The 25,798-nt window shown below is 37.3% G+C and overlaps 1 protein-coding gene across 1 annotated transcript; it reads right to left on the bottom strand.

The window, feature by feature from the left end:
* Positions 1 to 4,961: 4,961 nt before the first annotated feature.
* LOC115918835 (pre-mRNA-processing factor 19-like) lies at positions 4,962 to 25,374 on the bottom strand. Its single transcript, XM_030992157.1, has 11 exons — positions 25,305 to 25,374; positions 24,142 to 24,291; positions 23,030 to 23,248; positions 18,018 to 18,169; positions 13,661 to 13,777; positions 12,658 to 12,733; positions 12,220 to 12,329; positions 10,985 to 11,210; positions 9,483 to 9,739; positions 7,967 to 8,072; positions 4,962 to 7,237 (listed from the first exon to the last, which is right to left on the bottom strand). The coding sequence occupies exons 1-11, from the start codon at positions 25,321 to 25,323 to the stop codon at positions 7,140 to 7,142; spliced, it is 1,530 nt and encodes a 509-aa protein (XP_030848017.1). The 5' UTR covers positions 25,324 to 25,374; the 3' UTR covers positions 4,962 to 7,139.
* Between the last annotated feature and the right edge of the window lie 424 nt (positions 25,375 to 25,798).

The following is a 25,798-nucleotide window of genomic DNA, read 5'->3' as shown; positions in this document are numbered from 1 at the left end:
TTTATTAATCATGACTATTCAGATCCTCGGTCATTTAGATTCATATAAAATACCATCACAAATTCTTCCAAATTGGATCGTAGTCAGATCTTGTAGTGTACACCGGGCTTCATACTGTTCCTCTGAAAAGTTTATATTAAAGTGACTCAGTAACATTGCCTCAGATTCTGAAACAAAATCCCTGATTTAGATCATGCTGCAATCATGATTACTGTATAAACCTTTAGGCCAGTCAGGAATCCCATGACTTCTACAAGCCGATCGCCTGTCTGATTATCAAAATATTTATGATTGGAAATTGAAATTTCATTTTTTGTTGTCCTAATCATAATAGTCTATATAACACTACAGTCTATTTGGGAAAAGGAGTATGGTAAAACCGGTCACTCAAAGATTTATTACTTTTTTTGAGGCACTTCATGATCATTTTTAGGAGCAATTTTTTTAGGGCTTCAATATTACACCATATCACAGACACTGATAACACTTAGGGCCATGCATCTCAGATTTAACATTGTTAAACGATGCCTTTAAAGAGAAGGTTGAGTTCTGGGAAGAGGTGAAAAATAATTTGTGAGCGTTATCATTCTTATTATGCAAGTATGGAAGAACATCAGATAACACATGTTCCCTGAAAAGCATGGCTCTTCAAATGCCTTCATATTCTAAATATGTCATTAACATCGTAAAACTCGGGGGTAGGATTTTTACGCCACGTGTTCGTGTAGTCCCATATACATCTTTCCGTGTTCAGTGTTTGTAACTTTACCAAGACTTGGCCAAATTTCTTATCATTTTGATGATTCCAGAACCTTGCAATACACACAAATTCTCACATATTAGATGATCAACCTTTTCTGGTCGATTCCACACCGTTTCTTTCACAATGCAATCGCATGACCTGAACTCAACTTCATCTTTAAAGGTCTAACTCATCTTGTCATATGACATCATCTTCCATCACCTTCACTTATTTACCTGTGCTCACCTGTATGACACATCTATTAATGACCAACCACGGGTAGGATTACAACGTCAAAAAATCCTATTCTTAGAGGGTCGAAGATGTATGAGTAACCCCCCTTTCAGACGACCGAAATTCATTGTATGGCTATATGAAAATTGTATAGCTATAAGATAAGTAATTATAATTTTTTTATTGAACGTTGTATACTATAACGAAATGCATGTTTTAGCACAAGTTCAAAAAAAAACTTTGTAAAGGGTCCCGTTTTCAAGTTAATGTGCTTTGTATCATACCAAAATCGTATAATTGGGCGGGGCTTATGATGAGCGCAGAATTGTGACTGGCACAGCTTGCATGTTAATGAACCTCTTCTAATTTTTTTTAAAACGACATTTCTTCACAACAAGATTGTTATAGTCTGTATACACGCTCTTTTTGCTATAGATACAATTATTCTTTATATGATGCGTTTCTTTACTTACGTTGTTTTTTTTTATCTGAACAGGCTATGACTCTCTGCATCAGAAACAGTTTTTAGGGGGAAATCCCTTTTTATGAATAGCTTATGTTTGGACTATATAAGGGCTATATTGTTGTGATATTTCCTGTATGATCTATGATTCAAGATTATTCAATGAAAATAGGAAGTCTTTAAATTAGGTAAAGAGGTCATATGAAGGTCCCACCAGAACGAATGGCAAGGTCGTAAAATAAGAATAGTTTTTCAATTTCTTCATAAATTCTTATTCATATCCAAGTTCAAGTTGTTTGTTAAATCTTAAATCCCATGACATTGATTATAAGGTATAAGGGGATATATTGCTTAGGTATAATCTTTATCATGAAGCTATTCCGTGTGTGTGTTTTTTGTTTTGTTTCTTTTTTGGGGGGGGGCGGGGTGGTGGCAATAATAATACTAATAATATCTGTAATACCTTGGTTTATCTTTCTGTTGGAAATGAAATAAATATGAATTAAATTGAATTGAATTGAATAAGGGGTTAAGAACTAAGAATTAAAACAACTTTTGATGCTATGTTGTATCTTTTCAGCTCGGTCATTCAAAGAAGCCTTCATCCCTGAAGTCTAGAGATCACCTTGATCAACTTTCATCTTCACCGGTGTTCAAAGAATCAGGATAGGTCTTCTAGTTTCCTCTTCTCCCAGATCCAAGACAGTTCTTCCAATCACCCCCACTGGGCTTCCGATGAAATGTACTCCTCTGCAGCGATGCAGGACTGGTCTTATGGTCATCAAGAAATTAAAACTTGAGCGATTCTAGACTTATCTTCTGGTCCATCTCTTAAGCCTCGTAACATGATTTTTGTTTGTTTTGTTTGTGTTTTTGAAGATGATTCCTTTAATTTGGTCACCTAATTCAACAATTAAAGAACTTATATGTTCATATTCAGAACACTTGTGAGTAAGATATATTACATGATGTTGATATGCAACTCATTCAGATAGATTTGTTTTCTTTCCCAGGCCAATTATGTAACTGAATTTCAGAGATTAATGTAAATAGCAAAGTTTTTAGTTGTACATTATTATTTAATTATTTTTTAGAGGGTTATAGTTCAACCTTTTGTGACTATGCATTACCTGTATATTTTGTTTATTTTGTGACTTCCATGATAGTTTAGCCAATGCTGTTTGACTTTCATTATTCATAAATTATGTAGAGAATAGGACATTGTGCATGGTATCTTTTTACCCTTCAGTATCAATGTGACTCAGTTCCAAGTAACTTTTTTAACCATGAATTGCTGAACATATTTGTTATGCTTTTCAAAGTTTGTTTTGTTTTCACAGACAGAAGTTAGAATATTGATCAACATGTGTACCGTTAAAGGTACTATGTCCAATTTGCAGGCCCAAAAAATGAAAAGGTTAAATTCCAACAGCATTTGAAAGATAATATCAATCTAAAACTTCCCTAAAACAGGTGAGGCTTGAAAATGTCTTCAAGTGGGAAAATAATGACTATTAGTTGTCAAATCGACTTAGGAGCTATAGAGCCAATAAGTATTAGTCTTGATTTTCAGACCATTGTACCGAATGGTCATACCTTTTATGCTGTGCAAAGATTCAATCAGTTTAATTTTGGCCATCACAAGAAGTGGGTTATTGATAGACAAATGCTCATGTACCCTTTACAGCTCATTTTATGTATGTTATTACCAAAAAAGAAAAAAAAGCCAGTCAGTCACTCAATAGTGTCTGACAGTGAAGTCTAGCAAGTAAACGGGTTTCCTTGCATAATTTGAATATGAGGACACTGCTAACGTTTAAATTTCACAGACAGGACATACATGACATATTCATAATTCCTGCAAAGTTCTACAGCATTTGAGGTTGGCTGCAAAAGGGACATAGTACCTTTAAAGGTAAAGACCAGTATTGGAAACACCCCAATTTCAAAAAATGAAATGGAAGCTCTTATTACCAATCATGTGAAAGAATATGTTTTGACTAATACATGATGATAAAAATTTTGCCGGGAATCCGCCTACTAATTGATATATTTGGTAAATTAGTTTATCTACATGGTCTGTGAGAGATAAACACACGTGTCATGCACGTATGCGTATAGTCCCATATACATCTTTCTGTGTACAGTGCTTGTAACTTTACGAAGACTGGGCCAAATTTCTTATCATTTTGATGATTCCAGAACCTTGCAGTACATCTATGCTAGATGATCAACCTTTCTGATCGATTTCACGTTTCTTTCACAATGCAATTGCATGACCATAACTGGTCTTTATCTTTAAGATATGGTGACGAAGAAGCGACTCGAGCTGATGAAGGCAGGTCTATAGAATGTGATCAATCTTTAACAGCAGTTACTCTAGAAAGAAGATTTGACGATAGAAGTAGTCAAGAGACTATATTTTAGCTATACTTATTTAATATTGTTATTATTGTATTAGCAGTATTTAATCTTCCGTTAAACAGGACTAAATGTATATAACGTTTTTTTCTTTTTATAAAAATGTAACATAACTATATTTATGATGTGAATTTCATTTTCATTTCTTTGTTGAATTTTGGTATTAAAACAATTTCACGTCAATGAATAGTAACTTTCAAAAGTGTGAGTTTTCAGCATTTTGGGTTTCTTTCCTAAGGTCTGACACGTGATATTAGTTTGAAATTTACCTTCTCTGGAAATAGCCATTATGAAATATATAATTATTTATCTAAAACATACATAGGTACCATTTAACATGCAAATACACGGTTAGAAAATTCAAAACTCAATCATATTATCAAAGATTTAACTCTGAAAACAGTGAATGATATTTCTCCCTGTGCATCTTTACAGACAGGCAAATTTTTTAAATGCAAAAAATTCTCTTTATTGCCTCATTGTTCATTATTTTGCTTGATTTTGCTCAAATTTGATGGCAAAATTTCACATAAGATGTATCCTAATGTGAAAGAGGATGTCATTTAATTAAGACGCACTTCTGCAAGGATTTTCAAAACAAATGTGTTTGAAGTCTAATATTGATGAAAGAATACAAAATTAGGTTTTCTGCGTACAACAGAAAACCCAAATTATGTATTCTTTTATAAATTTTCGTCTTCAAACACACTTTTTTTTTTGGAGGGGGGGGGGGGGGATCTTTGCAGAAGTGCGTCTTATATGACATCCTCTTTCACATTATGATACAATTTAAGAGAAATTTTGCCACCAAATATTTGGCGAATTAGGAGCTCCTAACACTGTAGAGGGGCTTTAAATCATAGGATACACTACTATTCATCAGCCCAATTAACAAATTAAAATATCTGAAACTCCGAAAGGCACTCATCAACCAGCTGCAGAAAATGATACATGTGGGAGCATGTAGTGAATTGCAATCATTTCCACTAAAATGAAAAGCTTAATTTCTTTCAATTTCCAATGTTACCTTTAATTGCTGCCTATCATGTTAGCTGTATTATCTAAGAATATAAATCAACAGAAACAAACAACTTAGGAAAGTGGAGTTTGAATGATGCAAGTCAATGAAAATGCACTTTATTAATACTAGGATCCAAAAATTTATTTACACAGCATTTTCTTCAGGTCAGCGGTACACCTTCACAACAATCTATCAAAATTTATATTTTCAGCCCCCCCCCCCCTTTATGTATGTTGTCTGAGACTTTTAATTAACAGAAACCAACAACTCTGGTACAAAGTCTTTACACAAACTATGATAATTTAAAGTGAAATTATGTAAAATGTGCTCTGCATCATTATATGTATTTTGTAGTAGAGCATAAATCACTGGCACATGCATGTACAGATTCTCTGCCTTTCTTGTAACTGATTACCCCAAAACAGAAACATGGATTACACAAAATCTGTTCTGCAGCACGTGTCGTGGAGCTGTATGAGCAGTGGACTTGTGTGATGATTATTTCTTAAACACAAGACTTTTTTCATTCTACAAACAGAACAGAAACAAAAATCTTAACACAAAAAGAAAAATAGATACACGCATCGGCTTCAATCAACATTTGAAATGTGTTCAATATCTGACTGAACTAATTCAAATAAAAGAATGAACGTCCAGCATATCCACAGAAGATAAAGCAATATATGAATCTTGACATGACATTTTGGTTGTCATTTTGTCATCACGAAGATAGGCACAGCCCTTTTAATCCCACAGCAGAAAAGAGTGAATCGTTCTGATCTATACAAACGCTATAATCTTCAATAATCTTGAAAGTTTAAACAACTTCATAAAAAATGGTACACAACATGGTTAACACTCATTTTTCATGGTGTATCCATGTAATTTAAATTTCAAATTTTGATGATGAAATACAAGAACAGTTTGTTCATCACTAATTATACAAACATACAGCTCTCTCCTCCGAGCAATTCAATCAATTATCTTAGATGACTTTAGCGCTGGAATGAGAATACACAAGTACTACAATCATATAAAAATAATTTTACAATTATCGAGTAAAGAAAAATGTCTAAGCTAATTATACAAGGTAGTACAACATTATTGGCAATCAACTACATTGATTAGAAAAAGGCTTGAAAAAAACAAAAACCCAAAGCTGATTGAATTCATATTTACAGATACACAATTTTATTTCATAGTTGCCTATAACGAAGAAAGATACTCAGGTGACCTCATTCAATCACAAGCAAATTGGCAACGTACAGTTTCTAGCGAGCATATAAAATGTTTGCTGATGGTATGCAGATTGTATTTGATCCGTTCACAAACATACCTGTGCAGAAGATGTTGTTGCTGATGACAGCATATATCCCCATATTTGCTTTACCTAGAAATAGCCTATGTAATATATGCAGACTGTAGTATGAAGCAGGGAATATACTCATCTTTATGCACTGTTCACATGTGTTACACGTGTGAACAGTGTTTTCTACACACTAGGGAGATTCAAAGAATTTTTTAAAGGATGCAGGTGATCTCCCAAAGAAACAAATTGAACATGAGGTACAATTTGTACAAAACACAAAAAAGTCTCTGTTTTTGTAATAAAATGTAGCTAAGCCATTTGATTTTAAAAAACAATGTGTAATAACTTGACTTGAATGAGACCAGCTATGATAATAATAACATTCAGTTCTTGTATAGCGCATATCACATTATATAACGTTGGCTATATGTTGGCCAGCTTTCATAAATGATACACGGCACAAATTTGGAAACTTTTCCAACTTTTAATTGAAAAAAGCAGCAGTTTCTACCAAGTAGCCTCAAGAAATATTTACTGAACTGATAATAGCATGAAAGAAATAAGAGCCCCCTAATACATTCAATTACAAAAAAACTTTGCTTCCTTTTTTTTAACGCTTGTCTGATTTCTTACATTGAAACAAGAGTTTAGTTGTAATAAAAATAGGATATGTTACAACGAATCTCTTTTTCAAAATCCTCTTCTATTCAATTACAATGAGTAACATATTCCAAGCAAAATATGCATCTGTATTGAGTACCAGAAAAAACGTATTAGCTTGGTGGATTGATGGATGCTTCACATTAAACTTCATATAGAACACTAGATTTCAAAAGTGGGGACTGTTCTTACAACAAAATAATCCTGCAAGAAAATTGTGTTTTACTGTGTAGTAACAGATACCAGTACATCCCGTCGGAGTGTTTAATGTGGTGTGTGTGAATCTAGCTTATAGGTTGTAGAACTTGAGACTTCTATCCATGCTGGAGGATGCCAAGAATGATGAGTGCTGTCCAAAACGTACTCCAGTCGTCATGCTGGTGTGATCTACAACACAAAAATGGATGGGTTCGGACATGGTTATAGAAATGTATAACACAAATATGAATGGATGGGACATGGTTATAACGCTTATATCGGTATGATATATAACACAAAAATAAATGGATGGGACATGGTTATAATGGTTATGTTGATATGATATTCAACTGAAAAATGAGTGGATGGGGCATGGTTATAATTCTCATCATACTGATACATACTACATCAGGATAACATACTTATGACAGCATTACTTCCACCTATAGCAAGATATAATGTGAACAATCTGCAGCTGACTAATTTGTCCATATTAAGCCAAGGTTTAACCTAGTCATAAGTCAGTCTTCTTTAGAAAATACAGGCTCTATTGACAAACCATTGTCAATTATAATGAGTAATAACACACAAATTAATGGATGGCACATGATTATAATGCTTAGGTTGATATGATATATAACCCAAAAAGGAGTGGATGGGGCATGGTCATAATGCGCATTATCAGAATGATATACTACACAAAAATAAATGGATGGGACATGGTAGACAATGGAGACTGTACTCAACAGGATAAATTCTATAGCTGCTTTTCACACAGGCCAAGTTAGGCTAGGCTGATGGCTTTATGGAACTGTTTAAAGTCCCTGCAGACCATCCCCCCCCCCCCCCCCACCAAAAAAACAAAAAAAAAAAAAACCCAGGCTTCATTTTAGTTTGAAGCCATTGTGTCATACATACCTGTAAAGACAGCCAGCTCCTGCCACTGTTTGCAGAGGAACACTCGTAGATCAGTGCCTGCTACGGCTAGGTACGAACCGCTCTGGTCGAAGGTCAATGATTTGATCTTAAGATGGAAGAGAAATATAAAATGTAAAAAATTGAGATACATGTATCGACAGGGACCAAGTGCACTTCAACCCTTAAATTTCCATCCAAACCTTGTTTGAAAAAGAGTAGTCTGTAGCACCCTTTTTGGAAGAGTATTTGTCTTGTATATAATGCCGATTATTGATTCTGAACTGAATGCACCGATACACTTATTAATTTTCATAAACCAACCAATCAAGAGGGAAAAATCAAAAGAGAGTTTTGGGCCGAATTATTCCAATAAGACAAGGGGGAAAGCATTGGGTTCACTCTGGTGAAATTGTGGTGTCCACCAAAACAATGGATAAGTAAAATTAAATATCCATCATTTACATAGACTGAACAAAAACAGTTTCCGGTAGTATCTAAAAGTTTCTAATATCATTTAAAAATAATTTCAATGTAAATCGCAGCAAACTAACATTTAGCCCACATCAAAGGCAGTACCAGTAAGATTGACCGGTTTCCAAACGGGACAGCACTCGACATGTACATGGAAGGATGTGTATCAACTTGACATGGAAAGACGAGATCAAACCACAAACCACTCCAAATGATTGATGATTTTCATTGTCAAGCCTCACACGTACATGATGCTATAAACCTTCCCCTTCAAAATGCCGGGTCAAATGAAATAACATATGATCATACTAAGCCACACAGAGGGGACCAACACTAGACTGACAACAACACACACAACAATAATCAAACTTGTATACAATTGCAATAAATAAATATTTTAAAAATAATTGGTCCAAAGTCTCAAATAACTCGAATTATTCTATTCATCTTTGGAATATGGGGAGCGGTTCAACAGAAATCCTTATAATGTTTCAAAACTATTATGAAATCCTTCTAAATAAGAATAACAAGAAAACTGCTAACTTTTTTGGTTCACCTTTACCAGAATTCAAACTTCTATTAAAAATCCAACTAAGTTTCTCTGAAATTATAGAACATATTTTCAAAAAAATGCATCCATGCATTTCTCTCTATCTATCAAACAGAAAATAGGTATACAATTTAAGGAATAATCAAGAAGTTTAAATAAACTGTTACTGCACATGAATATTCATAAAGGTTTGCATTGATCGGCCCGAATTCACAAAGGAGGTTTAAATTCAACCCATGGTTTAAAACCTCATTTACATAACCCATGGTCTAAAATAAGCGCAAAATAAGCGCAAAACAATCAAGATGTCCAATATTAGGCGCGTACAAGGCAAGGTACGCCTATTTTGCACCTTCTTTCAAACCATGGGTTATGGAAATGACGGTTTAAGCTCAACCTCCTTTGTGAATTTGGGCCAATATGTCTTGCAAGCTGGAAAGGCTCTTCCCACAGCTTTAGACAAACAGTTCAAACAGACCAATCGAGAACACCAACCTCGTAGTTGTCGTCCAGGGTGATGTTCTTGAAGTTCTTCAGCTTACGCAAATCCCAGAGTTTCACGATTGCATCGTCGGCTGCCGTGGCCAGGTAGTAACCGTTCTCGGAGAAGGCCAGAGCGGTGACGGGACCGGAATGGCCGGGGAAATTGGCAACGTTGGTGCACTCCTTGAGATCCCAGATCTTGATGACGCTGTCGGCGGTTCCAGTACCAAAGATGAGACCGTCAGGATGGAACTGGGCACAGGTCAGAGCTGGAAGATGAACAGAGTACAGTCCACATCAACATAACTCTATGATTGTACGACAAATGCGTTTGGGAGAATTGCTCTGCAGTTAATTTCTAACACAAACAGGGCTATGTTTTACAAAGACTAAGATGGACTTTAAGTTGGACTTAACTATGGCAGACTGTTCATGCCATCGTTTGCTTTCGCCATTGGTTTCTCAAGGGACGTACAAATCATGGTCACAAATCTACAGAATTTACATATTTTGATAATTCGTTATTGAAGTAAAAAATATTATCTAAAGATCATTACGGTGAGAGCAAAGGACTCGGCAAACAGTGGCATGACGGCCTGCCATAGTTAAGTTCAACTTAAAGCCAATCTTAGTCTATGTGAAACATTCCCCTGAATTTCTAACTTGAATTCTGGATTCAGCACTAGACTTATGACCCAATCACTCACTGTTACCGTATCCCCAACTCTAAAATATTCTCAAAAACTCTATCACAACCCAAGCCCTAACTACATAACTCTGATGAATTACCGGTAAAAGAAAAATTATCAAAATTGCTATATTCACCAAGAAAAATAGAAATTTTGTTTGTACGACGGATTACATAACGATTATCCCTGAAAATTATAATATCATCATAACTACAAATATATTTGTCAAGGAATTAAATCCCACTTCACCATTCCTGTAATCTTACTCCCCGTTCCCTTTTGGTTTAATTTTTCAATAAGCAGTTTAAAATTGTTAAATACCTTTTAAAATGTTTATTCTCTTTATTCATATGTTTGGTTATTATCCCAAGTCACATAGGACTAAACCTTAAAGGCATTGTTTAACAATTCTAAATCTGAGATGCAAGGCAACTACGTGTTATCAGTGTCTGTGATATAGTGTAATATTAAAGCCCTAAAACAATTCGCACTTCAAACTGATCATGAAGTGCTTCAAAAAAGTAAAAATCTTTGAGTGACTGGTTTTTACCATACTCATTTTCCCCAATAGACAGAAGTGTTGTAAAAAAAAAAGTTGGGAGAACAGTTTTTGAAATTTCGAATTCCAAACATAAATATCCTTGATAATCAAACACGCGATTGGCTTGTTAAAGTCATGGGATTCATTTCTGACCTAAAGGTTTATAATTATGATTGCAGCATGAGCTAATACCAGGATTTTGTTTTTAAGAGAATCAGAGGCAAAGTTACCCAATCCCTTTAAAAAAAAAGGCAATATTCCCAGCAATTTAATCCCCATCTTACCATGGCCGACAGAATCATCAGAGACTTTGGTGAGGACGCGTCCCGTCGTTATGTCAGAGAAGGCCCAGTGACGATCCTCGGAGCAGCTGAGGAGGAAGTCTCCGGTGGCGTGGAGGCTGAGACCGGTTACAGCGGCATCGTGAGCACGTACCACCTGGGAGCATGAGCCATTCTGGGTGAGCCAGATACGGATGGTTGCGTCCGGCGAAGAAGTGAACACCACATCCTGCAAGGAGAAGAAAAATGGATTGGTTGAAAATATATGAACTTGAAGAAAACCAAGTTTTAAGCGGGACTGCACTACTTGTGCCCTCTATATAGCAAACAATGCCTAAGCCGTTACCCGTTGGTTCTCCATGATCCCCTCCTTTTTATGTAACTTGAGAGCTGATTTGATTAGATATGCAGGGAGGTCTAATCCCTCCTGGCTTAACTAGTGCAGATAGGCTTTAGATTCCATTTTAAAAGAAAAAGTATTCATATCCAACTATTTTCCTAAAACCATGCAGTCTATGAATTATATTGAATCATAAAACTAACAGACTTATCAATCATATTTAATAATATGTCACACAAGCTAGGCTACAAGATTTGTTTTCTCTCTACCGAAATACAACATATATGCAAACGTATGGTGCTGTAGCTAGCCCACAGAAAGTACAGATAAAGAGGATCTAATTCTAATTAGCTAATTTTTATGATCACAGGACTCACAAAAAGAAGAGCAAACTCTGTCATATGAGAGGAAGGGGAGAGACGAGAAGCACATTCTTTTGTGAGAGTTTTGAGTTTAAACCAAACTGTTTCTTGATGTTTAAAAAGAAAGTTGAGTTTAAACCAAACTGTTTCTTGATGTTTAAAGAGAAAGTTGAGTTCTGGTCATGCAATTGCATTGTGAAAGAAAAAGTTGATGATGTAGCATGTAGGTATTGGTGTGTACTGCAAGGTTCTGGAGTCATCAAAATAGTAAGAAATTTGGCCCAGTCTTGGTAAAAGTAACAAGCACCTGTACACAGAATGATGTACAAACATGTGGCATAAAAATCAGGCCTCATTTTTAAGCTGTTGTTATATTTAGAATGTGGAGGCATTTGAAGAGCCATGCTTTTCAGGGATCATTTTTCCTCTGATGTTGTTCCACACTTGCATAATTACAATGATAACGCTCACAAATTATTTGTCACCTCTCCCAAGAACTCAACTTTCTCTTAATGTCTTTTTCATTAAAATCGTACCTCTGTAGGATGGTAGATGACATTGTTGACCTTCTTTGTGTGACCTTTCAAGATGGCCGTCACTTGCTCCGTATCCTTGTTGAACACCACAGCATTTCTGTCAGCTCCTCCTACAAGGAAACAAAATGGTTTGAAATCGGTAGTCAACACAATCTATCATCGTAGAGCATAGTGTATGTATATATTTTATTTAAAGGCTACAAATGGCTCTCCGTAATGTCAAGTCCAACGTAGAGTTAAGTTGGACTTAGGATCTTTACGTAACACCCCCCAAAAGTAAATAAGAAAAAATATTTCAGATTTGTACACTCCATAAGACAAAATTTGATGAAATGATTGACATTTAAAAAAAAAGAGGGGTCTTAAACTGGGAAAGACACTTGCGATCAGTTTTGTAACTAGCCTTCACCGTTAGTCTTCATCATCGTCATCACTTACCTGTGAGAACCTTGGATGTATCAGATGCCTGTAAATCAAGCGCCAAAATACCAGGAATACTGGCACTGTGCAGACCCTATGTACAAATGAGAAGTACAGGATTACTATGCATCAATAATTGATACACACATACACACTCCCATTGAGTATATTTAAGCTACAATATTGTTTTGTAGAAATAATATTTGAAGCTCAAAATTTAAACACATTTGTTGATCTATGCACCAAGGGTGTCATTATGTCGGCAGAGTTGTGAGCAATATAAATATAGAATCATTATTATTATCAAACTAAAATCTGGTCACTTACTAAAAATATTTAACAGAGTAAAATATGCCTGAATGTAAACACAGATCTATGGTACTTCTTGAAAGCACATTTTGTTACTACAAAAATGTGACTTTATTTACCAATCCTTAGAACTTATTTTTAACATCTACTTTTGAATATATTATCAAATACTCCAAAAAGGAAGATTCCTAGTAAACAAAAAGAGTTTTTGTTAAAGGATCTTCTCTGTAGGATGATATAAAGGGTGGATGTATAATGCATGATTAACCATTTCAATATGCAGATTTTTTAAATCTAGACATTTAAAAATTAAAGATATCATTTAATACCTTATGAATGTAATGGAAGAGTAAAAAGAAAATAGGATGAACAATTTCCGTCAGTAGATCTGCAAGTGACATTTCATAACAGTAATATTGAACATATCGAGGGGTTAGTGACACAAAGACGTAACTCCATTTTGGCCATTTTGAGAAAAAGTGGTTTATGTGTCACTGAGCACTTGGGCCTTAAGGAGTTAAGTCAATGTTTCACTAGCTATTGACTTTCAATGAGGTGCTGGGTGGAGTTAAGTCTTTGTGTTTCCTGGAAAGCCCACATTTTTCTGAACATTATGGTATCAAATACTCATTTTGGCAAAATATGGAGTTACGTCTTTGTGTCACTGAACCCTCGATATGGTTATCTATTTTAAGAATGAGATATAACTTACTGGATGAGAAGCTCTTGGTCTGTAGTTCCTGATATCTTCAGATGGAGCCAGTTCATCTGGAACCTTCTTACCACGCTTCTTACGCTCGGCAGTGAGCACGTTGGCACGCTCTTGCAACTGTAAGTGAGGAAATTCAAACATCCAGGAGAATGATATTACTAAACTAGATGGAATTCGACTGCGCGCAGTCGAAAATGATGCCTCCGTCATAGAGCAATTTTACAAACCGAAACAGAAGAAATTTTTCAAATTCAAGTTCAATTGTAATCCATTAACATGTTCTCAGAATATCGTGATTACAAGCAATTTCTCATAAACATATATGACCCTTTGATCTTTGACCTCATGACCCTAAAATCTACTCAGTTCATTGGCTCTGCAAGATTTCCTGAGTTAAATAGTAATCCATCTGTCAGTTCTAATGAGAATGCGTCCACAAGCTATTTTTGCATACATAATGAGCCCATGACCTTTGATCTTATGAACCATTCATTGGCTCTGCAAGATACATAAATGATCTAAGTTTGGCAGGAATCCATCAATCTGTTCTAATGATAATACGATCACAAGCTATTTTTGCATACATAATGAGCCGCATGACCTTGACCTTTACCTCATGACCCCAAAATCTAATAAGTTCATCAGCTCTGCAAGTAACATACATGACCTAAGTTTGGCAGGAATCCATCAATCGGTTCTTGAGATAAGGCGATCACGAGCTGTTTTTGCATACACAATGTGCGCCGTGACCTTTGACCTCGTGACCCCAAAATCTAATCAGTTCATTGGCTTTGCAAGATACATACATGACCAAAGTTTGGCAGGAATCCATCAATCGGTTCTTCAGATAACGCGATCACAAGCTGTTTTTGCATACATAATGAGCCCTGTGACCTTTGACCTCGTGACCCCAAAATCTAATCAGTTCATCAGCTCTGCAAGATACATACATGACCAAAGTTTGGCAGGAATCCATCAATAGGTTGTTCAGATAACGCGATTACAAGCTGTTTTTGCATACATAATGAGCCCTGTGACCTTTGACCTTTGACCTCGTGACCCAAAATGTAATCAGATTGTTTTCCTATAGTGATACACACTATCACTAAGTTTGAAGTTTAAATCTCCAGTGGTTCTTGAGATATCATGATAACAATCTCAATGTATGGAATTTCATAAGTTGACCTCTGTGACCCTTGACCTTTGACATACGTGCTCCAAAATCTAATCAGATCGTCTTCCTATGGTGATACATACTATCCTTAAGTTTGAAGTTTAAATCTCAAATGGTTCTTGAGATATCGCGCTAACAAACTCAATACAAGGAATTTCATAAGTTGACCTCTGTGACCTGTGACCTTTGACCTACGTACTCCAAAATCTAATCAGATCGTCTTCCTATGGTGATAAATACTATTCCCGAGTCTTAAGTTTAAATCTTAAATGGTTCTTGAGATATTGTGATAACGGTCAAATGGGACGGACGGACGGACGTACGGACGGACGGACGTACGGACGGACGTACGGACGTACGGACGGACGTACGGACGGACAACCCGAAAACATGATGCCTCCGGCACCACCTTCGGTGGCGGAGGCATAAAAATTGAAATACTTCTTCTACTCACATTGGCAAGCTCTTGCAACTGTTAAGACAATAATGCAACTAAACCCATATAGGACTTGAGGGAATAAAATCATATTTAAAGCCCCACCGCACTAGTTTGGCCGGGAGGGATTAGACCTCCCTGCATGGTCACTGACATGTGGTTATCTCATCAAATCAGCTCTCAATTTACATAAGAAAAAGAGGATAATGGGGGACTAATGGTCACCGGTTAGGCATTGTTTGCTTTATAGAGGGCGCAAGTAGCTATAAGTAGTGCAGTGGTGCTTTAAAGGGGCACAGGTTAAACAAGCCTCAATATATTAAAGTATTAGGTATATCCCGAGTTTTATTTCAGTAATCTAGCAAGATGCACAAAATATGCAATGCAATGATTCTTATGCCAGGCTCTGAGTACATCGACACAACCATGAACTCTTGTAAGTGGGTTGATAAGGAATAACTGACACAACAATAATAAATCTGATTTTAGGAAATGTAATCATATTTCAAACGGCACAGATTAAAAAGCATAGAAATGTCTGAGGCATTGTAAATCTAGTGAGAGCAGTAAAACTGAAAGCAGTAAAATAAGGTATTTATATGATGGAGTCTGCAATCTGATAACACCATTTCAAACTAGATGGAACTTCGACTGCGCGCAGTCGAAAATGATGCCTCCGTCATAGAGCAATTTTACAAACCAAAACAGGAACAAATTTTTCAAATTCAAGTTCAATTATAATCCATTAACAGGTTCTCAGAATATCGTGATTACAAGCAATTTCTAATATACATATATGACCCTTTGATCTTTGACCTCATGACCCTAAAATCTACTCAGTTCATTGGCTGTGCAAGATGTCCTGAGTTAAATAGTAGTCCATCTGTCAGCTCTAATGAGAATGCGTTCACAAGCTATTTTTGCATACATAATGAGCCCTGTGACCTTTGACCTCGTGACCCCAAAATCTAATCAGTGCATTGGCTCTGCAAGATACACACATGACCAAAGTTTGGCAGGAATCCATCTATCGGTTCTTCAGATAACGCGATCACGAGCTGTTTTTACATACATAATGAGCCCTGTGACCTTTGACCTCGTGACCCCACAATCTACTCAGTTCATTGGCTGTGCAAGATGTCCTGAGTTAAATAGTAGTCCATCTGTCAGCTCTAATGAGAATGCGTTCACAAGCTATTTTTGCATACATAATGAGCCCATGACCTTTGACCTCATGACCCAAGAATCTACTCAGTTCATTGGCTCTGCAAGATACATACATGATCTAAGTTTGGCAGGAATCCATCAATCTGTTCTAATGATAATGCGATCACAAGCTATTTTTGCATACATAATAAGCTGCATGACCTTTGACCTTGACCTCATGACCCCAAAATCTAATCAGTTCATCGGCTCTGCAAGTAACATACATGATCTAAGTTTGGCAGGAATCCATCAATCGGTTCTTGAGATAACGCGATCACGAGCTGTTTTTGCATACATAATGAGCCCTGTGACCTTTGACCTTGACCTCGTGACCCCAAAATCTAATCAGTTCATTGGCTCTGCAAGATACATACATGACCAAAGTTTGGCAGGAATCCATCAATCGGTTCTTCAGATAACGCGATCACGAGAACGGGACGTACGGACGGACGGACGGACGGACGGACGGACAACCCGAAAACATAATGCCTCCGGCTACTTCGTAACGGAGGCATAAAAATGGAGAGGTCACAAATATTTGCCATGGTTTAAGAAACAAAGAAATCTAAATCATCTATTATTTTCCACTCCATTGATACATCAATTGTACTGATATTAGTATCCAAAATATTATAGTGCAGAAATGTCCTTTTTCATCTTTCAATGAATCAAAAGGAAATCTTGTTCCTAATGATACAGGTGACACATTATTGCAATTACCATCCACTCAGTAAAGCATTACAGGATGAATATTCAAATTTCTGATCAGTTTTAAACTCTGCGTAATCACAGAAAGAGCACATGGGGCCATTTTTGATCTAGACACCCCATGATTTTGACCAATAAGAAAAACTAGTAGGAAACACAGTTTCTTGTTTGCAGTGGATTTACATGACAAAATATTAATAATACTTTATAGCACATCACAGATACAAGCCTACTACTCATATAACAGGATTTTAAACTTCTGGATATTCACTGAAAGAATGGGGTAGACATATCAGATCTAGCAACCCTATAACTTTGACCAAGCAATGGGGTATAAAAATAGGCAACCTCTAGGACTTGTTATACCTCCTGTAGGATTAGTTAAGGAGAGAAAAATCAAATACTTTGGTCATGTTAAAAGGCACCAAATTCTCTCAAAGGCAGGCTTTACTACTTCAGCTAGAAGGGATTAGACCATCCAGCGAGCCAGCGAGGTCACTGTGACAGGTGGCTATCTCATTAACTCAGCTCTCATTTAACATAAGAAAAAGAGGATCATGGGGGACCAACAGGCAACGATTGGGGAAGTTTTCTATATAGAGGGAGCAAGTAGCTACAAGTAGGACAGTGTGCCTTTAAAGGATGTATTGGAGGGAAGAGTGGAAGGAACTAGACCAAGAGGAAGACCCAGAATCAACTGGGCAGAGAATGTCAGGAACTGGAGTGGACTAAAACTTCAAGAGTGCACCAGAATGGCAGAAGATAGAGTGAAGTGGAGAGATGTTGCAATCAACCTCCCAACCAGGAAAAGATACTTAGAGAGACATTTATACCTTCTGTATGATATCCTCAGTCATGCCCATAGGACCGGCTTCAGCAGCCTCCATTGGCTCTGGTACGGAGCTGGGTTGGACAGCCACAGCAGCAGGCATAGCTGCACCGGGCGCGATGCCTGGTGCTGCTTGGGGCTTCAGTGTAGCCAAGGCTGTAATCATAAGGTGTAAAAGGATGAACATGGATGTTGTTCAACGATATATATATTTCTTAAAAAGATGACGACAACAACATCAGCAATACACTTTGATCACATGCCTGGTGCTGCTTGGGGCTTCAGTGTAGCCAAGGCTGTAATCATAAGGTGTAAAAGGATGAACATGGATGTTGTTCAACGATATATATATTTCTTAAAAAGATGACGACAACAACATCAGCAATACACTTTGATCACATGCCTGGTGCTGCTTGGGGCTTCAGTGTAGCCAAGGCTGTAATCATAAGGTGTAAAAGGATGAACATGGATGTTGTTCAACGATATATATATTTCTTAAAAAGATGACGACAACAACATCAGCAATACACTTTGATCACATGCCTGGTGCTGCTTGGGGCTTCAGTGTAGCCAAGGCTGTAATCATAAGGTGTAAAAGGATGAACATGGATGTTGTTCAACGATATATATATTTCTTAAAAAGATGACGACAACAACATCAGCAATACACTTTGATCACATGCCTGGTGCTGCTTGGGGCTTCAGTGTAGCCAAGGCTGTAATCATAAGGTGTAAAAGGATGAACATGGATGTTGTTCAACGATATATATATTTCTTAAAAAGATGACGACAACAACATCAGCAATACACTTTGATCACATGCCTGGTGCTGCTTGGGGCTTCAGTGTAGCCAAGGCTGTAATCATAAGGTGTAAAAGGATGAACATGGATGTTGTTCAACGATATATATATTTCTTAAAAAGATGACGACAACAACATCAGCAATACACTTTGATCACATGCCTGGTGCTGCTTGGGGCTTCAGTGTAGCCAAGGCTGTAATCATAAGGTGTAAAAGGATGAACATGGATGTTGTTCAACGATATATATATTTCTTAAAAAGATGACGACAACAACATCAGCAATACACTTTGATCACATGCCTGGTGCTGCTTGGGGCTTCAGTGTAGCCAAGGCTGTAATCATAAGGTGTAAAAGGATGAACATGGATGTTGTTCAACGATATATATATTTCTTAAAAAGATGATGACAACAACATCAGCAATACACTTTGATCACATGCCTGGTGCTGCTTGGGGCTTCAGTGTAGCCAAGGCTGTAATCATAAGGTGTAAAAGGATGAACATGGATGTTGTTCAACGATGTATATATTCCTTAAAAAGATGACGACAACAACATCAGCAATACACTTTGATCACATGCCTGGTGCTGCTTGGGGCTTCAGTGTAGCCAAGGCTGTAATCATAAGGTGTAAAAGGATGAACATGGATGTTGTTCAACGATATATATATTTCTTAAAAAGATGATGACAACAACATCAGCAATACACTTTGATCACATGCCTGGTGCTGCTTGGGGCTTCAGTGTAGCCAAGGCTGTAATCATAAGGTGTAAAAGGATGAACATGGATGTTGTTCAACGATATATATATTTCTTAAAAAGATGACGACAACAACATCAGCAATACACTTTGATCACATGCCTGGTGCTGCTTGGGGCTTCAGTGTAGCCAAGGCTGTAATCATAAGGTGTAAAAGGATGAACATGGATGTTGTTCAACGATATATATATTTCTTAAAAAGATGACGACAACAACATCAGCAATACACTTTGATCACATGCCTGGTGCTGCTTGGGGCTTCAGTGTAGCCAAGGCTGTAATCATAAGGTGTAAAAGGATGAACATGGATGTTGTTCAACGATATATATATTTCTTAAAAAGATGACGACAACAACATCAGCAATACACTTTGATCACATGCCTGGTGCTGCTTGGGGCTTCAGTGTAGCCAAGGCTGTAATCATAAGGTGTAAAAGGATGAACATGGATGTTGTTCAACGATATATATATTTCTTAAAAAGATGACGACAACAACATCAGCAATACACTTTGATCACATCCTTTAAGACTTTGGGTGGTATTCTCAAAAGCGGACTAACTTTAGTCCATGGTTTAATCCACGACTAAGTATGGAATGCCAAGTGTCCATAAGAATATATTTTTGAATAACTTAATCTGTCACTAAGTTATCATGATAACATATTTATAACATAGATATATTGTTGTTTATTAATTATGTTATTACATTTTATTTTGATTAAGTGACAGATTAAATCATTCAAAAGCATATTCATATGGACACTTGGCATTCCATACTTAGTCAGTGGATTAAACCATGGACTAAAGTTTATCCGATTTCGGGAATACCACTCTATGACAATGCCCTGCTCTTTTTGTAAATTTATCTCAGATACAACCAACCAACTGACTCACCAAGTTAAAATGAGACCATGGATGCAGCTCACATGAGCTTTCATGGAATTGTTATTGTAAAATTAAGATTTTCTAGCAGTGATATTTTTTAAAGACCTACATGTATCCTAATGTGATCTTACCACAGCTTTTTCAAAGCTAAGTACAGCTACACTGTTCATCATTCCTGCATATTATTCCACAATATGTATATCTTTGATATAATATGGTATAAATCAGTGAAAAGAATGACAATAGTTCAACAAAGAGGCAAGGAATCCAGCACATGTATGCTTACATTTAGGTTACCATCACAAAATGACCAAAATTGAACTGCAGAGAGGTGGGAAATCTAAGTTACAGAATCTAAGTCCTATTTTTTTATTACCAGACAACTCGCCACAAAGACAACCCGCCCCAAGACAACCCGCCACAATACCCTGGACATCTCGCCACAATAACCTGGACAACTCGCCACAGGCGAGTTGTCCAGGGTGGGGTGCCTTTTCGGACAACTCGCCACACTTTTTTCCCCTCATGATTTCTAGATCTAGATCTTTTTGGTTACTAAATAGTAATCAATAATACTGCTGATTCTTTTTTTAGGGGGGGGGGGGAGTGGAAATTCGTTTTGACCCCCCCCCCCCCACACACACACACACTTTTTCGTTGGGAGGAGGGCGAGTCCCCTGCCCCCACTTCTGGCGCCTATGATTGCAAGAATTGCTGGATTTCTTAAAAAGGGGCACCTACAAAGGGACACATCAACAATAATAAAAACCCTTTTTAGATATTTGTCTATAGGCCTACGCCTTCGTCAAGATTGTGAATACACTACCACGAATGACATCAATATTTGTTAATTTCTTTACGTGGAACAACATATTGTTTAAGCAACGTACTCCGCAATTTGGTGTGATGGATTGAATATCGATTTTCGAGCAAGCAAGGAAAAAGTATAAGGTCCCATTTGAAAAATTACATGATGAATATTAAGGACAATCTAATGAAGAAAGACAGAAAAGTTCTTTTATGTAATTATGAGTAACATTATAATTAAAACATCTGAGAAAGAAAAGTAGGCACTTATCAGAAGGGAAAAGGACATGTACAAATGATAAGGGGGCACTTTAGGGGAACCTGAAAAAGCGGAGGCACAGTGCCCCCCCCCCCCCAACCAAGAATGCCGCCTGTGACTGTGGGCAAAAGTGCGAAACTAACCCAGAAAATCTAGAAATAAACCACATTTCAATTTTATTTCGCGGGTCAACTGCCCCCTCTCCCATTAGTACGCCAGTGCTTCCAGTAGGCCTATCCTTCCATGAATTCCTACCATTAAAAATTATCAGAAGGGAAAAGGACATGTACAAAGGATAAGGGGGCACTTTAGGGGAACCTGGAAAAGTGGGGGCACAGTGATGATTACATGATGAATATTAAGGACAATCTAATGAAGAAAGACAGAAAAGTTCTTTTATGTAATTATGAGTAACATTATAATTAAAACATCTGAGAAAGAAAAGTAGGCACTTATCAGAAGGGAAAAGGACATGTACAAATGATAAGGGGGCACTTTAGGGGAACCTGAAAAAGTGGAGGCACAGTGCCCCCCCCCCTCCCCCCCCCCCCCCCCCAACCAAGAATGCCGCCTGTGACTGTGGGCAAAAGTGCGAAACTAACCCAGAAAATCTAGAAATAAACCACATTTCAATTTTATTTCGTGGGTCAACTGCCCCCTCTCCCATTAGTACGCCAGTGCTTCCAGTAGGCCTATCCTTCCATGAATTCCTACCATTAAAAATTATCAGAAGGGAAAAGGACATGTACAAAGGATAAGGGGGCACTTTAGGGGAACCTGGAAAAGTAGGGGCAGTGTCCCCCCCCCCCCCCAACAAAGAATGCCGCCTCTGACGAAACTAACCCAGAAAATCTAGAAATAAACCACATTCCAATTTTATTTCGCGGGTCAACTGCCCACCCCACCCCCCCCCCCCCCCCCTATCAGTACGCCAGTGCTTCCAGTATCTTACCATTAAAAAATTTCTGGGACAGAAAAATGCAGCTGTTATAGACCTCTATCTATATACCGAGAAGTTATCCCAATGATCTGGCGATCGTACGCCCTTTGGTTTGTCAAAAGTATATTATTGTTGCAAGGGAAATCAGCTTTATTCTTTGTAATGACTGTGTTTATAGAAAATCATGAAAAATGACAATTTCATATCGTTTTAGATCTAAAAATCATGAGGGGAAAAAAGTGTGGCGAGTTGTCCGAAAAGGCACCCCACCCTGGACAACTCGCCTGTGGCGAGTTGTCCAGGGTATTGTGGCGAGATGTCCAGGGTATTGTGGCGGGTCGTCTTGGGGCGGGTTGTCTTTGTGGCGAGTTGTCTGGACCCCTATTTTTTATATTGCTAGTTGTTGACTTATATCTTTAAAAGTGTTATCTATTGTGCCTAACATGTAAACATGAATATTCCAGCCATGGATGTCTTTGATGTAACATTGTATTTGTATGAACCATGTTTGTGCTATAATAAAAACCATATTTGAATTGAATTGAAAATGAAATCAATCTATACCTTCACGAGCGGCAGTGACCTCTTTGGTGAGCCTAGCGATGACACGGCACGCTGCGTCATGCTGATAGAGGGCGTGAGAGAGCTCCTGACGAGCCGTCTGAAGCTGCTGACGGAGCGTGAAGCTGTGCAGCATGCAGGCGTCCCACTCGTCCTGGAGGAGCTTCAGGATCGCTGGGATGCTGGTTGCCGTCGGTGGCCGTGGCTTCACCAAGGGATTCACTGTGAGAAAGGAAAATACAATCAATAATTTATTGATGATGAAAATAAACAAGACACTGAAAATTTCATAGAAAAAATACATTAGGTAGCAAAACAAAATAGACTAGTGTTATACAAATCATTGGGAAAACGTTTTTTGAAATTTCGAATTCCAAATTTCAATCATAAATATCTTGATAATCAAACATGCGATCGGCTTGTAAAAGTCATGGGACTCCTAACTGACCTAAAGGTTCATAATAAAGATTGCAGCATGAGCTAAATCCAGGATTTTGTTTAGAATCTAAGGCAAAGATACCCAATCCCTTTAAATCTACTCAACTGAAATCTAGGAGCATTTGGACCTTGGTACCATAAAACACTGTTACAATAACAAATTAAATCTTGATAACTTGATGTTTTAAATCTTCACATATTAATTTATTATGAGCATGCAGGGTATGAATAAATGAAATATCATGAAGGAAACTTGTGAAGTACAGACTGAATAAGTTTGTATGTGACATCATTACGAGAAATATAAAATAGTTAATATCGAGAACTCCCTTTTCCTCATATTCTAAAAAGGAAACGAAATACAGCTTCATGTGTTACTTAGACAGAGGTGAGAGATGACATCACTTGCTAAATCTTTTTTTTTTCACGAGGCAGCGATCTATTTCCAGCCTAACCACTCACGATGGAGGTCTCCTGCGTTCTGAAATTTATCTCTTTAGTTAAATGAAAAATATATACAAATATCTGTTATACTTGTTTGTATGCTTTGTATTTTGGTTATTGTATAATATTATTAGACATGATTTGCTATGTATGTAATACTTATGTAAAATGTATAACCTTGTATTTGTTCTTTGAGCGCAGAAATGAAATCGATCAAACAAACTAGGACTGACCTTTGATCTCGATCAGCTGATCTTCAGAGAGAGGTTCTCCATTGACAGGATCACTGCCATTCTCCGAGATGAACTTCTCTATGAGCCGCTTCTCAAAGACTCGCCCTGATGCTGGCGACACGACAGGAACCTCTGGCAACTCATTGGAAACTAAAGATAAGCAAGAGAAAAACAAAAGATATCAAAATGACCTGTTGTATTACTGCATCGGAATTCAACCTTATAAATGTATACTGTATATTACAAGTACAATGCAGAGTCTTTAGGCCGACTTCATCAGCTTCGAGTTTGCCAAATAACCCATTATTTTCAGACTCGTGATATTTTCCCGGAAGCTCGAAATTGCGTCTGTACCAGACCAATACGCTCATCACATTCACAGAATAGCTCTGAAAATACACCTGAGATGGGCACATGTGCACTTCAGAGACCGACTGTAGGATCAGCGCATGAATTTCGGGCGGCTGGCATGCCGACATGAAGTTAACAACCAAATAATCATCATCAATTCATAATAATGTGAATTAGACTAGACTAGCCTAGAAAATCTACTTGCGTTGCATAAATTTAATGAGGATCCGAGATTACAGTTGCTAACTTCAGTCTTCACGCAGGCGCACGCGCCCACCCAAAATCCACCATTAGTATGCACTTGTATTGTGCAGCATTTTGCTGTGACACCTGTGACAAGTGTGAGAAAGTGTATAACAAAGTTTTTGTTTTTAGGAAAAAAACTCAAATAAAGAAAAGAAAATTGACACAAAAACATCAAACAGGTAAGAAAGATATTGACTATTAAATCACGCGTTATTTGAACAATTGTGGAAGATATCTCGCCGAAGTCACAGGTCCAAATGGTCACAGTTGTGAACAAGCGCTGAAGCATTTTCCTAAAGTGGCAGCAACATGCAACAAGATCAAGTAGAGTTGAGAGACTCGAGACCAACATGTCAAAGCAAACACAAAAGTCAACAGATGGGACTAAAAATAACAGGCGCCAAATAGAACTCGACACATTTCATGTCAAGTTTTTCGTTTCAAACGGCTTCATCAACAACAATATCATAGTAAGAAGCCAAGAAATTCATATTATAAAGTTCCCTTTTAAATTTAATTCGAAAGTCATCATTACACTGAGTAAATTATAAGAAATTCGTACTTACTTGAACAAACTAGCGCCATGTTGCAAGCGTGAGCATCAAGCGACTATCTGAATGTTGTCAAGAGATGGCGGGCTAGCGAGCGAGCAAACTTTGTTGACCTCCGTTACCGGTCATATTGACCGGTCAATATGCTTGGTCCCTCTTGTGAGGACTAGTACATTTGTGGACGAATAAACACACCCCAATTTCTTTTCAGATGTTAACTCATCATTTTTTACCAATATGTTTGAACAATATTTCAAATAAAGTGCGAAGTTCAAAATGTAGTTTTTCGCACAGCGACCTCACAAATCTTGGGCTCACTCGCAAATAAATAAATATTCATACCATCACACCCAACTACAAAGCATGATGCTTTAGCAGTATCTTGGACCATGTAAAGAGATAAACAAACATTGAAACCATCCCTGATAATGTAATCACAGTGTAGGGGTAATACCGAAGTCTAAAAAGCATATTTTCACTTTAAAGTTTCCAGAAATTGCCCCTTTTGC

This window comes from Strongylocentrotus purpuratus, unplaced genomic scaffold (assembly GCF_000002235.5).
Source record: "Strongylocentrotus purpuratus isolate Spur 01 unplaced genomic scaffold, Spur_5.0 spur5_scaffold_2, whole genome shotgun sequence".
NCBI classification, from domain to species: Eukaryota; Metazoa; Echinodermata; class Echinoidea; order Camarodonta; family Strongylocentrotidae; genus Strongylocentrotus; species Strongylocentrotus purpuratus.
Note: the sequence above shows the minus strand (reverse complement) of the source record. Positions and strands in the feature narration are given on the sequence as shown.